A 15,278-nucleotide genomic window follows, 5' to 3' on the forward strand; every position below is an offset into this window, starting at 1 on the left:
ATTTCTGGAGATGGAGTCTGAAATGTGCTCTTTGAAGAAGTAGCCTAAGTAACAATCACATTGAGGTTTGAGAACCGCTGGTATAGAGGAAGACTGGGTTGATCATCCCAGTGACCCATTTATGAATTACATGAGCACTTACTGTGTGTTGGGCCTATACTGTCATTTAGTCTGTAAAGCAAAGTTTGTAGGTAAGTAGAGTAACCTCTAGTTCACAGATGATGAAGCTGAAGCCTGAAGAGTCTGAGGATGAAATCTTGTCCAAGGCCACCTGTCCAGTTGGGGAGATAGCCAAACCAGTTCTTATTTACAGACACGGAGAGCTGCAATCTGATTCAAGAAGGAAATGTCAGTTTCTTGGAAAGAAACTTTGGCTGATCTTAGGACTTTCAAACGACAATTTAGTCAAGAAAGCCTCTCCTGGGAAATAGGATCACGCTGTCCCATGTGTGATCTTATTCTGGAGTATGCATAATGTGTTACAGATCATTTTCAGGGGTCATAATAAGCCCCAGGGCATACCCACGCAGCAGAGGGATTCCATTATGGAATCAGCTCTCATGAGGGGCTGGTGAGAAAATACAGTACTCTCTTTCAAGATGCAGTGACACAGTGTGATTTGTTCAGAGGACAATCTAATAATATAAAACTAGAACCAAACTGATCTTTGGAACCTTTTCCCTAGTGATATTCTCCAGCAAATTTATCTCCAGGAAACAATGGGAAAGAAGACAAGCTATGGGAGCAACAACAGCAATTTTAAAAAAATTTATTTATTATTTTTACTTTATGTGTATAATTGTATTGCCTGCATGTACGTAAGTGCACCCATGTCCTGCAATGTCTGCGGAGGTCAGAAGAGGGTACCAGATCCCCTGGAACTGGAGTTACAGATGGTTGTTAGCCGCCATATGGGTGCTGGGATTTGAACCCGGGTCCTCTGCAAGAGCAGCCAGTGCTCTTAACTGCTGAGCCATCTCTCCAGCCTCCAAAGCAATTAATTTTTTTATTTATTATTTTTATTTTATGTGTATGCATGTGTTGCCTGCATGGAGGTAAGTATTGCATGTAGGTAAGTGCACTCACGTCGTGCAATGCCCATAGAGGTCAGATGAGGCTGTCAGATCCCCTGGGACTGGAGTTACGGACAGTTGTTAGCTGCCATGTGGGTTCTGGGATTCGAACCCAGGTCTTCTGCAAGAACAACCAGTGTTCTTAAATGCTGAGCCATCTCTCCAGCCCCCAAAGCAATTTTTTATAAGAGTAAAAAACTGAAACAATCTAGATGTCTAAGAACAGAAAGATGCAGGAAAATGTAACAGTATAACACGATGGTATACTGCTGTCAAAGGGAAAATAAGGGGTATGCAGAAACGTTAAAGCCACTTTTAAACCATATAAAATAAAAAAGCTGAAATACAATGTTGTATTGAGCTAGAGTTAGGGCCCCTGAGACAAACCTGTTTTATAACTATGTGGGTTTAGACAAGTCATTTAACCTACCTCTCAATTTTACCGTTTGTCAGATGGGTTAAAAATATCCATCTTTCAAGGGTCACTGTAAGAATTAATGATGACATCAATCACATGGATAAAACTTGAGTCAACCATGGACAAAAGAAGATAGGGGAATACTTAGGAAATAATCATGTTTTATACTCAAATATGGGACTGTTGAAAATTTATTTGAAATTTTTTAATGGTGTTTTTCAATGCACTATTACATTCCTCCTTCTTCCCCCACTCTTAAATATTTTCATATACCCTGTTTAAGTGTGTGAATGTGATCTGGACACTTGCCTACAAGGATCACTAAGCCCTGTTTTGAGGAGGCAGTAGGTCTGGGAGGATGGTAGAACCACTGACATAGGCAGGCTAAGGAGGCTGTGCAAGGACTGGGACTCCAGCCCTTCTAAGTATGTGGGGCTTTAGTGAAGCTGGTCACCTGGAGGTTTCTTTCCCCTCTGAAGTTTAGGGGTTGAGAATGATCTCATAACCACATGCCTCACATCTTACCTTGCTCAGAATCTGAACTCTCTTCTCCATGAAACCACTTCCTTGCAGGCTAGGGTTATGAGGAAATGGAGCAGGCGGGGGATAAAGCAAAATAAACAAAATATTTCAAAACAAGCAAAATACTGAGGATGCTGTTTGTGTCAGGCATTTTGTTTATCAAGTATAGACAGGTACAGATTAAATCTTCTAGGACATGTTTAGAAGTTAGGCTTCAGAATCTAGAAAATCTCCACCATGATAATATTGACACTGAAAAGAGTATTAGTAGGTTTAATGCAGTGATGCATACACTCAAGGAGGCTAAGGCAGGAGAATTGTGAATTTAAGGCTAGCCTAGACAACCTAAGGAGACTCCATTCAAAAGAAAAAGAAAAAAGAATTTTAAAAAGAAGGAAGGGCATCTTTAATCCCAGTAGTCAGGAGGCAGAGGTCTGTCTACACAGCAAGCTCCAGCCCAGCTCAGAGCCACTTGTTTCACCTGTTTCAAAATAAAAGGTTGGGCGAGGGGGGGGGGAGGAAGAGGATGAAGAAAGGAGAAAGGAGAGGAGAAGGGCAGGAAGAGGAAGGAAGGGAGGAAGAGCAGGGAGAAAGCAGAGAGGAATGGGTATTGCTAGGTTTTCATCTATCCAGCTTCTCTATCCAGGTTTAACCCACAGAGAAGAATAACCTGTTGTGAGGTGATTCTGGGTAGCTGAAGAAGTAAACTGAAGATAGTATATTAGGTACTTTTCTGATGCTGTGATAAAATACCATGACCAAAAGCAACTTAATTAAGAAATGGTTCCAGAGGGAGAGTCCATAATGGAAGGAAGGCATGGTGGCAGGCAGCAGGAGCTGGAAGTTTGTTTGATCACATTTCCTTCACGCACTGGAAAGAAAGAGAGATCAGTGGGATGGTGGGATGAGGCCATAAACTCTTAAAGCCTGCTCCTAATGACATGCTTCCTTCAAGGCTCCACCTCCCAAAGTTTCCATGACCTCCCCAAACAGTGCCAACAACTAGAGACCAAGTGTTCAAAACATGAACTTGTGGGGGACATTTCTCACTCAAGCCACCACAGATGCATTCTATTGAGCTATCAGGTAACATGGTAGAGAAATGATATAACCATTTAGATTTATTTTTATTTATGTATATCTGTGTATGCCTGCATACGTTTATGTACACCATGTGCATGTGGGTGCAAATAGAAGTCAGAGGACGTTGGAGTCCCCTGGAACTGCAGTTACAGGCAATCGTGAGTCCCTTGATGTGGATACTGGGAACAGAACCTAGGTCCTCTGCAAGAGCAGTAAGCTCTCTTAACTGCTGAACCATCTCTCCAGTCCCAGAATATAACCATTTAGACTTGGAAAAGCAATGCTAGTCTACTAATATTACTAATGGAAAATGAATCATGGCAAAACGCTGTTAAGAGCTTCTTCTGAAAAGCTTTGGGTCAGTCATTTGGGGAAGAGGGAAAGCTTTTATAAAACTTTGTTCTCCTACTTGGCAGTAAAATAAGAATTCTGTTTGGGGTTATACCAAATTTGCTTTAAAAATATATTTTATTTATTACTTTTATCTAAAAATATTTTGCCTGCATGTATGTGAGTGCACCTGTGTCGTGCAATGCCCCCAAGGTCAGAAGAGGGCTTCGGATTCCCCTGGAGCTGGAGGTAAGGACGGTTCGTAGCCACCATGTGGGTTCTGGGAATCGAGCCCAGGTCCTCTGCAAGAGAAGTCTGTGCTCTTAACTGCTGAGCCATCTCTCCAACCTCCCCACCCCAGATTCTCTCTAATTGATTGCTTTTCCTCCCCAGGCTCTGGATTCTCACACCCAGGAATGCCACTGTTGAAATCTTCAGCACTGGGACGATACTTGATGTATAATTAAATAGGATGCATTTAGCAGTTCCATTTTAAAGACCTTTTATCCTCAATAAATTTTCATGAAGGCAATCTCCTAAGAAAAATCAAAATATTCTTGGAAATACTATCCTCTTTGAAAATATACATAATCCTGAATGTGCTTCACTATGATAGATTGAAAAAAGAAGACAGTGGGGCTGGAGTGGTGGCTCAGCTGTTAAGAGCACTGGCTGTTCTTGCAGGGAACCCAAGTTTGGTTCCCAGCACCCATATGCCAGCTAGCAACTGTCTACAAGTCCAGTTCCAGGGGATCCAACACCCTTTTCTGGCTTCCGTGGGCTTTGCATGACATGGGCTCACTTATATACATGCAGGCAAAACATTCATATACATTAAATGAAAATAAGTAAATAAAAGTTAAAAAAAGAAGACAGTAAGCATTTCTATATGCCAGGAAAGGGCCAGATGCTATTATTAATCTTCAAATTCTGTAAAGGAGGTATTTGTTCTAGTTTTCTTTTTGTTACTTCAGGACACAGGTCCTGACTAAAAACAACTTGGGGAGGAAAGGGTTTATTTGGCTCACAGGTTACAGTTCATCTTGAGGGAAGCCAAGGCAGGAACTAGAAGCAGAAGCCATGGAAGAACACTGCTCACTGGCTTCCTTCCAAGCTCGCCTTTGGCTGCTTTTGTGTATAGTGCAGGCCTTCCTGGGGGGTGGCATTGCCCACAGTAGGCTGGGCTCTCCCATACCAACTAGTAATTAAGACAAGCATGGCAAACAGGCCAATCTGACCTGGGAAATTCTTCAGTTGAGGTTCCCTCTTCCTCGGTGACTTTAGTTTGTGTCCAACTGAAAAAACCAAACAGCACAGCATGACTGGCCCCCTGACACAAGCAAGTCTGAAGCTCTGAGACTCCAACTGATTTGCTTAAGATCATGACATAAGTTAGCCCCAAGCCAGGCTTGAAACTCAGGTCAGATTCTCTCTGATTCCGTTTTCTCTAAATTTCTACAGGATGTCTGTTTACAAAAATTTTATATAACACGACTCAGTCCTCCTAATAATGCAGCGAGGTTGAATAGAGTTAGAGATTTCCTTTTTCTTTTCTTCTGTTTTTGTTTTTGTTTTTGTTTTTGAGACAGGGTCTCACTGTGTAGCCCTGACTGACGTGGAACTCACTGTGTAGATCAGGCTGACCTCAAACTCACAGGGATCAACCTGCCTCTGACTCCCAAGTACTGGGATTAAAGGCGTGTGTCCGTTTTATTTTTTGAAGGGAGGAAGGACTTATTTTAACTCAGTCAGTGGTCCTTGGCTCTGTCACTTATGGGCCTGTGGTGAGGTTAGAACACTGGTGGAGGGAACATGGTACCCTCCGTGGTGGACAGGAAGTGGAGGTGGGGACAGAGACTATGTCCCAAGGGTTTTCCTCTCCTCCCACCATCTAGTGACCCACTTCCTCTAGCTAGGCCCTACCTCCCAAAGTTTTAGGCGCTTCCCCAAACAGTGCCACAAGTTGTGTACCAAGCCTTCAAAATATGAGCCTTTGGGGGAGATACTTCATATTGAAATCATAAAATTCCATTTCTGGCTCCCAAAAGGCTCATGTCCATCTCATAACACAAATACATTCAGTATATCTCTAATAGATCCAGCAGTGTTCAAAAATCCAAGTTCAAAGTTTCCCCTAAGACTCAAGGCAAACTTTTCACCGTGAGCCCCTACAAGAATCAGAAGCAAGGAGCACACTCCCAAGACACAATGACACATTTCAAATTAGAGGAGTGGGGAATAGAAAGGATCAAACCAAAGCCAGACTAGAAGCCAGCATGGCCAATATTAAATCCTGTGGTTCCATGTCCAGTATCCAGGGGACACTGTAGTGTAAACTGAGCTCCAGTGGGCTTGGGTAGCCCTGGCTTTGTTACAGAGCCTCTCTCTGGAGCTGGCTCTGCTTGGTACCTATGGTTTTCCTCAGGAAATGTTCTGTGTTTCTGGCATCTCCATTTTCCTCGGGTATCCACTGCAGCTTAGGTGGCATCCTTACAGCTTCACACACATCACACACACACACACCCCTGACCTCCCCATGGGCTGTCTGCAGGACATCCTGACCTTTCACATATTGCTGGGGTCCCAGGGCTTCTTTTTAAATTTGGATGGAAGCCTCCATGATCCTATAATTGCTGCATTCTGCATGCTGGTAAAACCAGCAACATGTAGATATTGTCATAGCCTGTTGGCTCAAACTGTAGCCTAGCCTATTTGGACCACAGTTGCTTTTGCCTTTGAGTGCCTGGGCATCTGAGCACCATGGAAGAAATCCCAGAGAAACAACTTCCTAGGTGGTCCTGTGGGTGCTAGACACCTCCGAGGTATTTTCTTCTCAAGAAAGTATTTCAATTGACTTTACATACCCTTCACTCTGTGATGGGTAGGTTTGATTTCTGAGATGCTCTCACGCCTTTCCTACTATCCTGATGCAAAGTATGTGACTTTTCTTCTGATGGCACTAATTTCTTCAAAATAATGCCTCCCTTAATCTTACCTTTATGTGGCTTTATGACCAAACTATAAGCTTCTCTGCTTTTTTTCTGGAACAGGATCACATCCTTGAAGCTGCTATGTAGCTGGGGATGACCTTAAACTTCTAACTCTCCTGCCTCCACCTTCTGTGTGCCGGGATTACAGGCACGTGCTATCATGTCCTTTTAAGTGTAGTGCTGGGAATGGAACCCAGGGCTTCATGCATGCTAGGCAAGCACTCTAGCAACTGAGCTACACTTCCAGCTCTGCTATGCTTTTTGCTCTGATTTCTTACTGTTAAATAATTGGAGAGAAACCAGCAATAGTCATACCAAATCCTGAATGCTAGACTGCCTTCTAATTTCTTCTGCCAAGTCAATCAGCCATCACCTTTAAATTCAGCCTCCCCTCAAAATCTCAGAGCATGGAAACAATGTAGACAAGTTTATAATGTAACACAGATGAGTATCCACTAGTATCCTTATCTCTACCTGAAACCTCCTAAACAAGTCTTCATTGTCTACACTCCCATCAGCATTCTGGTCTTTTGAGCTCCCACCTGAATTTCCATGGAGTTGAGCTTACAGCATTGTAGGTTTTCTCTAGCCTGCATCTCCAAATGTTTCAAAATTCCTCCCACAAACCACTTTCAAAGACTTAAGGACTATGTGGCCAGATTCAGTCATAGCAATGTCCCATTTCTCTGGTACTAATTTTCTATGTTCGATTTTTTTCAGCTGTGACAAACTTCTTGACATGGTCAATTGAAGGGAAGACTCATTGCTGAAATCCATAAGGGCTCTCTAAGGTAGAACATCATGGTGGCTGGAGCACGTGGCAGAGGATACTCATCTCATGGTGGACAGGAAGCAGAAAGAGAAGGGCCTTCTTTTTAACAGCTTTTTTAAAATTTAAATTTTATTTATTTATTTTATGTGTATGAGTGTATGTATATAAGTGCGCCTGTGTCATGCAATGCCCACAGAGACCAGAAGAGGGTGTCAGATCCCCTGGAACTGGCATTACAGATAGTTGTGAGTTGCCCTGTGAGTGTTGGGAACTGAACCTGGGTCCTCTGCAAGAGCAGCCAGTGTCTTAACTGCTGAGCCATCTCTCCAGCCAGAACCCAGGTCTGGATTAAGGGAACTAGTATTAGCTCCTAGATTTATCATCTCGCTTATCTTTATTGAGTGCCTCCTATGTGTAAGGCTCTATACTAGGCACTTTTAATGCTTTTTTCCCCCTTATTTTTAGTCACACAATAACCTCTAAAGTGAGCACTGTTATTATCCCATTTGGTGGAAGAGAAGACCAACTTGCTTGAGATTATACAGTAGCAAGACAAATTAGAGCTGTTTATTTATTTATTTGTTTGTTTATTTTTTTATGTGAGTGAGTGTATTGCCTGCATGTGTGTAAGTGCACCTATGTCATGCAATGACTGAGGTCAGAAGAGGGTGTTGGATCCCCTGGAACTGGAGTTATGAATGGTTGTTAGCTGCCATGTGGTTGCTGAGAATCAAACCTGGGTCCTCTGCAAGAACAGCCAGTGCTCTTAACCACTGAGCCACTCTCCAGCCCAGAACCCAGGTTTATAATAATGATAACACAATTGATAAAATCAAGTACTCTTCGAAAATTTTTTACTGTAAGATTAATTGTTATGCTCTTTTTATACTGTTCTGTCAAGAAAGTAGTATATTCCCATTTTACAAATAAGGAGCCAAGACTCAGAAAACAAGGGGTATCTCCAAGAGAATGCAAATAGGAAGGGGGAGAACCAGGACCTGAACATAGGCTTCTTCAACTGTCAGACTTAGTTCCTCGACCTTGAAGCTTCACTGACTCCTGTAACATATCCTTATATCCCTGCTACCCAAATTATGGTCCATAGATCAGCAATATTGGCAGCTCCTAGCAGGTTGTTATAACTGCAGAATCCAAAGCATCTCGTAGACTTACAGAGTCAGAAATCTCCACGTGGGGGCTGCAGAGATGGCTCAGCAGGTAAAGGCGCTTACCATGCAAGCCTGAGTGGAACCCACAAAGAGGTGAAAGGACAGAACTGACACCAAAAAGTCGCCATTGAATTCCACACAAACATCATGGTACATGTTCCTCTGCCCACATTACACACATACACACACAATAAAGTTAAAAAATAATTTTGATACCAGCAATCTTTTCCCATTTTGTAGGAAAAATCAAGTTAATGAATTATGGTTTCTCATCCTTTTTTCCCATAATTTTTACTTTTTTTCTGAGAAACGGTCTTCCTATATCCCGAGCTAGCCTGGAACTTGCTATGTAGATCAGGCTAGCCTCAAGCCCATAGTGATTCACCTGCCTCAGTCTCCTGAGTGGCACCACCACCCAAGCTAATTTTTTCTTTCTTTAGCACAGCCCAGTTTCATTTACCTGATAGTAACTTAGAAGATGACAATTGAGCAAATATTAAAGAAATGCCTCTGAAAAATTCAGTGTGTAATTGTATTTTTAGTTCAATTTGTGAATCTTTGAAATTCTTAGATTTTTGATTTTATGTTGCTTAATATAGAATAGTCACGCTTTTTTATTAGTAAATTTTGTTTTGTTTTTGAGACACGGTCTTCTCTATAACCCCAGCTAACCTGAAACTCAGTATGTAGATCAGGCTGGCATTCTGCCTCTGCCTCCCCAGTGCTGGGATTAAGGGAGTGTGCTACCATGCCCAATAGTAAACTTAATTCACATGAAAGAATTAAATATTATGGTATTCTACAAAATCACCAGATTTCTATCTATACAAATAGGAAGATCAAGTCTTTACATATCACCTAAGTAAGAACTTGAATCAGAAAAACAAAGAAAGACAGATTTCTAAACTAAGTGTAATAGCACATGCCTAAAGTCTCAGCATTTGGGGTCAGGAGTTCAAGGCCTGAGTGAGATTCTGTCTCAAAACAACAACAACAACAACAACAACAAGACAAATGTGGCGGTGCACAACTGTAATCCTAGCATTTGGAAGGTGGAGACAAGAGCATCAGGAGTTCAAAGGCATCCTTGGGTTACATACTGAGTTTGAGGCCAGCCTGGGCTACATGAGACCCTATCTCAGGAAAAAAAAGACATTATCAGTCAGGCATTGTGGTACACCCCTGTAATTCCAGCACTCAGGAGACTGAGACAAGACTAAGACAACAAGATTGCAAGTTCAAGATCAGCCTTGGCTATGTAGTGAAACCCTGCCTCAAAAAACAAACAGCCTGATTTGGAGGCATATGCTGGTAATTTCAGCCACTCAGATGCTGACACAAAAGGATTGCAAGATCAAGGCTTGTCTGAACTACAGAGTGAGTTCAAGGCCAGCCTAGACAACTTAGTGAGACCCTATGTCAAAATAAAAAGTAAAAAGAGGGCCAGGGATATAGCTTAGTGGTAGAGTGAATGCTTAGCATGTGTGAAGCCCCAGGCTCAATCCCTAGCACCACAAACAAATAACCCCAAATATATAGACATAACTTACTGGTTCTTTCTCAATAGTAAAAATCAGAGTGGTTTTTATTCCTTCTTGATTTCTTGAATATTTAGAAATGTCCATAATAAACACTTCTAACAAAAATCTAATGAGCACCTACCAAGGGAATTGGTTTATCTGGGCCAAACTGTATGGTCTTAAACACCCAAAAGGAAAGTATAACCAAAGATTAAAGGGGTCAATATAATTTTTTAAGAGTCCATGTGTACGCCTAAAGGCTACATAACAAGAAACAATGCCAGACAGGAGATACCTTCCTTTGAGTTGTTGGCCAGGGTGGCTCAAGAGACTCCCAGACAGTAACCCAGCATAGAACTGGGAAAATGAACAGCACACCCCAATCTTATCTAAAGGAATACTGACAACTGATTGCTGCTGGATGAGGAAGGGCTGATCCTCCTGAAACAAGAAACTCTAGATAGGCTGACTAGATTCAGTGGATTGAGGAAGAGCTGATCTTCCTAAAACAAGGCTCTCTAGATAGGCTGACTAGATTCAGCAGATGAACAAGCACTGGGGAACGGCTGGGGATGCCAACAACACAGTGGACAGTAACAGGGAAGGCAGAGTATATGGGCTCCAGTCAGGGTGGAAGGAGGCTATGGGAGGGTACCATTTGGGAACTGGGTATATAGATGAATAAGATTGTTTGGGATGTTCTGTATGATATACACACACAAAAAATCAACAAATAAAAAAAAGATTAGAGACACATGTACAAACATCTAAGCATTAGTAGCATTAAAATGTTTTCAGAGCCAGGTGTGGTGGCACATGCCTGTAGTCCCAGCACTTGGGAGGCAGAGGCAGGCATACCTCTGTGAGTTCAAGGCCAGCCTGGTCTACATAGTCAGTTCCAGGACAGCTGGGGCTACAGGGAGACCCTGCTTCAAAAAGACAAAAAAAAAAAAAAAAGATTTCCATTTCATTTAAAAGATACTGTTTCCCTCAGAAAAACTTTTTTTTTTTTTTTTTTTTTTTGAGCCGGTGTCTCCTTTTAGCCCCAGCTATCCTGGAACTCACTATGTGGACCAGGCTGGCCTTGAACTCACAGAGATCCGCCTGCCTCTGCCTCCCGAGTGCTAGGATTAAAGGCATGCGCCACCACGCCCGGCGGAAATCTTTTTTTAAAAGTTAAAACCTCATTCAATTTTATGTCTTATAGGGTTTATATTGAGTTAAATATTGTATAACTGTATTAATTCAAATATGAACCTAAAAATTTGCAGCCACTTTTGAAAGAGATATATCTTTGCTCTGGAAATTGTTATTGAATATGTTAAAGCTGTAATGAAATGCTTCTTCTAATCATGTGGTTATTAAATAATTAAAAAAATGAAAAAAAATTAGAAAAAAATTACATTTTAAGAAAAGATGGTTCACAGGGTCTCCCTGTAATCCCAACTGGCCTGGAACTTGCTGTGTAGACCAGGCTGGCCTCGAACTCACAGAGATCCACCTGCCTCTGCCTCCCAAGTGCTGGGATTAAAGGCGTGGGCTACCACGCAGGGCCTCAAGATGGTTCTATTTTTAAGAACATTATCACTGGGGCTGGAGAGATTGCTCAGTGGTTAAGAGCACTGACTGCTCTTGCAGAGGACCTGGGTTCGATTCCCAGCACCCACATGGCGGCTACAAACTGTCCTTAACTCCAGTTCCAGGAAATCTGAAGGCCTCCTCTGACCTCCATGGACTTGCACGACACGGGTGCACTTACCTACATGTAGGCAATACACACATACACATAAAATAAAAATAATAAATATTGTTTTTTTTAAAAAAGAACACTATCGCCATCTTTCTTAAAATTCCCATCTTGTATTTTCATTTCTGTTTTACTATGCCTTTTGGGTAATGCATGGGCGGGGGTACAACCTTGCAAAGGAGAGGAATGGCCAGTGGAGACCATGCATAAAAGAGGGAGTAAACGGGAAGGAACATGAGGCTCCTCCTTACAGCCAGCCTGTACCACATTTATGGGCTCTTAAGTACAGGTTCATCTGAAATGAACTTAAAAAAATATTTTATTTATTATTATTTTTATTTTATGTATATGAGCGTTAATTGCCAACATGTATGCTCATATTGAGCAATACCTACAAAATTCAAAAGAAGGCATTCAATTCCCTACTGGAGTTGTAGACAGTGGTAGCTGTCATGTGGGTTCTGAGATTTGAAACCAGGTCTTCTGAAAGAGCAGTTCTTAACCAGAAGAGGGCTTTGGATTCCCCTGGAACTGGAGTTAAGGACAGTTTGTAGCTGCCATGTAGGTGCTGGGAATTGAACCCAGGTCCTCTGCAAGAGCAGTCAGTGTTCTTAACCGCTGAGCTATTTCTCCAGCTCTGAAATGAACTTTTTTAAAGTGCTACAGAAGTTCCGGTTAAAGCCTTCACATTTCATATTAAATTAATCTAAATATCACGACATCATTTAGTTAAGAGTCCTAGTTACTCAAGGTACCTACCATCTGAGATGGGGAGGTGAATTTTTGAAGGTAGCTTCACAGAGCTGAAAGGACTTAAAGATGAACTAGTCCAAACTTACCTTATAGTTGATAAAACAGGCCAAAGCCTGTGAGTGTGTGTCTGTGCCCGTGCGCGTTCATCCAGACTCAAACTCAAATCTCCCCTTAAATTCAGTCGAGGAACTACATCATTGAGTCTCTCGAATAGGTATGGTCTGGGTAAAATGAGGTCTTTCCACACAAGAAAGACAGGTGGATTGGACGTTGTGGTGGAGGTTTGCAGTCCCAGCACTCTGGAGGCTGAGGCAGGATCGTGAGTGTGAGTTGGAGGCAATGTGGCTAGATCTTGAGAAAGAAACGCGGGGGTGGGGGGGGGAGATGTAGGGGATGGACCCTGTGCTTGAAACAGGGAGAAAAAGTAGGAAAAGAGGTGACTAGCGTCGAGTTTTGTCCCCTTCATGATTTTGTCGTGTGATCTGTGCTAATGAGAGTTTTGTATGTTGGCAGAATCTTAGTTAAGATAATCAGAAAGGTTTAGAAGGAAGGCTTCTAACCTCAACTTCCCCATACCCAGCCGTCTTTCTCTACTTCAAGAAACCAACTGCCCTTTCCTTTAGGTCTTATCTACCCTTTTGAAACCCTCTTCCCACGTCTGGGACAGGAAAAGCAGACTGCAACACAACGGGACATTTCACTATTCCCAGATTATTTTTAATTCATCCTCTAGTATCATCTGTTGTGTCCAGAAAGTGAGAGCCATTTGGGGTACCCATAAATAGTACTGGCCTCCGTCTTATTTCCTTCCTTTGGTTACTGAAATCGTTTTCTTTGAAGAAGGAGCTCCACTTCCGCTGGTGCCTGGATTTCCTCCCTTTCCTCAGGGAATCGTGTACAGAGCAAGAACACATTTTAATTTTTTTTAAATTTTCTGTGTATTAGTGTGTCGCCTGCTTGTGCTTAAGCGCACCCGTATCGTCAACGCCCGTGGAGGTCAGAAAAGGGTATCAGATCCCCTGGAACTGGAGTTAACAGATGGTTGGTTGTTAGCCACCATGTGGTTGCTGGGAATCAAACACAGGTCCTCTGCAACAGCAACGCTCTTAACTACTGAGCCATCTCTCCAACCCAAGAACACATTTTTCAACAGAGTGTAAGCACATGGAAGGGTGAATTTCCATCCAAAGAGGATGAGTTCTGCTCCTCCGCTTCCCAGTGAACAGCCCTGCATTCTGGCCAGATCAGACTACAAGTCCCAGGAGTCTGCGCAACCATAGCGCCTCCGTGAGCCTTCCCTGGCGCCGCTGCAGAGCCGAAAAAGGTTCCGGCCAGCGCCCGGCGCCCGGGCTTGTTTGTCAAGGCAGTGACAGGGGCAGGAGGACCGAAGCACAGGCGGGGGCATCGGGAGGCGGATTAGCCAGCGTTGCGCACCAAGGGGCGGGAGGAGGGGGCCGGGCCAGCGGTGCACCGAGCCGCGAAGACAGCGGGCTGAGCGATGGAGGCCGGCGAGTTGCCGTGGGGCGGCGAGTCCGTCTCGGGACCCGGCCCGGGAGGCGGCGGAATGATCCGCGAGCTGTGCCGGGGCTTCGGCCGCTACCGCCGCTACCTGGGTCGGTTGCGGCAGAATCTTCGCGAGACCCAGAAGTTCTTCCGCGACATCAAGTGCTCCCATAGCCACAGCTGGCCCTCCTCCCTCGCGGGTGGCGGTGCAGCGGAGCTTGGCCCTGCCGGCGATGTCGCCGAATCCCCGCTGCCGGCGGGTAAGAAGGACAGGCCCGAGGGAGAGAGGAAAATTGGAGACTGGGCCGCACCTCTGCCAGCAAAACAACCGCGAAGAGGCGGCGAATGGGAGTGGGCTGCGGGGCGGCCCGGGGGCTGGGCCTCGGGGATCCCGGAGGAGGTGCGAGGACACTCGGGAAGGGAATCAGGACCGGAGACCCAGCGGGCAAGGCTAGGCGGAGGGTGGGCAAAGTTTCTTTGAGTTGGGGGGGGTCGCAGTTTGGGGGCCGAGTCCTTCCCAGTTCAGGTGTGGAGGCGACGCAGATCACTGGAGCCTTGGGACTGCAGTGGGATTTGTGTGTGCGTGTGTAAATGTGTAAAATGCTTATGTGCCAAACATGAGACAGCCCTGTGACGATGGAATGCCCTCTAAATAGGATTGGGAGTCGGCAAAGGAGATCATATATCTGATGGGTGCCAGGAATTAATTGCCGATAGAATTTACTTGTGCTTATGGTGAAGAAGTTAAGGAAGAGGTCCCAGAGCTTTTTAAGTCCTGCAAGGTCTTTAGTATTTGTTTATTCTTAAACTACTGTTGGGGGGAACTGGCAAGTTTACTGTCTTACTAGGAAGTAGGATAGAAAGAAGCCACTAACATTCCATATAGATAGATATTTGGGGGACAACAGCAGATATGTCCGTGTTTTATTTAGTAATTCTCAAGGTGAAATGTGGATTAAAATAACCTCAGAAGTGTATTAAAAATGCCTTGTCTCGGGCTCTGCTTCAGAGATTCTGATGGTGTAACTAAAAAATGGCTGGGATTCTGATGCAGGTGGTCTACTAACACACTTTCAGAAACATGGGTTTAGATGCTGGTAACAAATTTAGTCTTGAGGCAATTCGTGTGGAGGACCCTGTATCCCCAAAGGTCTAATATCTTAAATTTGAGACATCAAAAGTGGTGACTAGAAATGAACCGATAGAGTCCTAAATGAAACTTCTATTGCTAGGGGTAACAATTTAGAAAGTTCTTATTTTAGAACAGCAAGAAGCTCAGCATGTAAAGGCACCTGCTGCTAATCCTAGTGACCTGAATTTTATCCCCGGGATCCCCAGGGTGGAAAGAGAAAACAGACGCGAAAGTTGTCCACTGACCTCCACACATGCACTGTGGCT

The 15,278-nt window shown here is 43.7% G+C and overlaps 1 protein-coding gene across 1 annotated transcript in view; it reads left to right on the top strand.

Moving 5' to 3' along the window:
• The first annotated feature begins 13,520 nt into the window (after window positions 1-13,520).
• Dstyk (dual serine/threonine and tyrosine protein kinase) overlaps window positions 13,521-15,278 on the top strand; it is a 54,838-nt gene continuing 53,080 nt past the window's right edge. The window contains exon 1 of the mRNA XM_008823325.3: window positions 13,521-14,140. Coding sequence (XP_008821547.1) covers window positions 13,876-14,140 — 265 coding nt within the window. The 5' untranslated portion in view covers window positions 13,521-13,875. The remainder of the gene's footprint in view (window positions 14,141-15,278) is intronic.

The sequence above is a fragment of the Nannospalax galili genome, unplaced genomic scaffold (genome assembly GCF_000622305.1).
Source record: "Nannospalax galili isolate Female #2095 unplaced genomic scaffold, S.galili_v1.0 scaffold309, whole genome shotgun sequence".
NCBI classification, from domain to species: Eukaryota; Metazoa; Chordata; class Mammalia; order Rodentia; family Spalacidae; genus Nannospalax; species Nannospalax galili.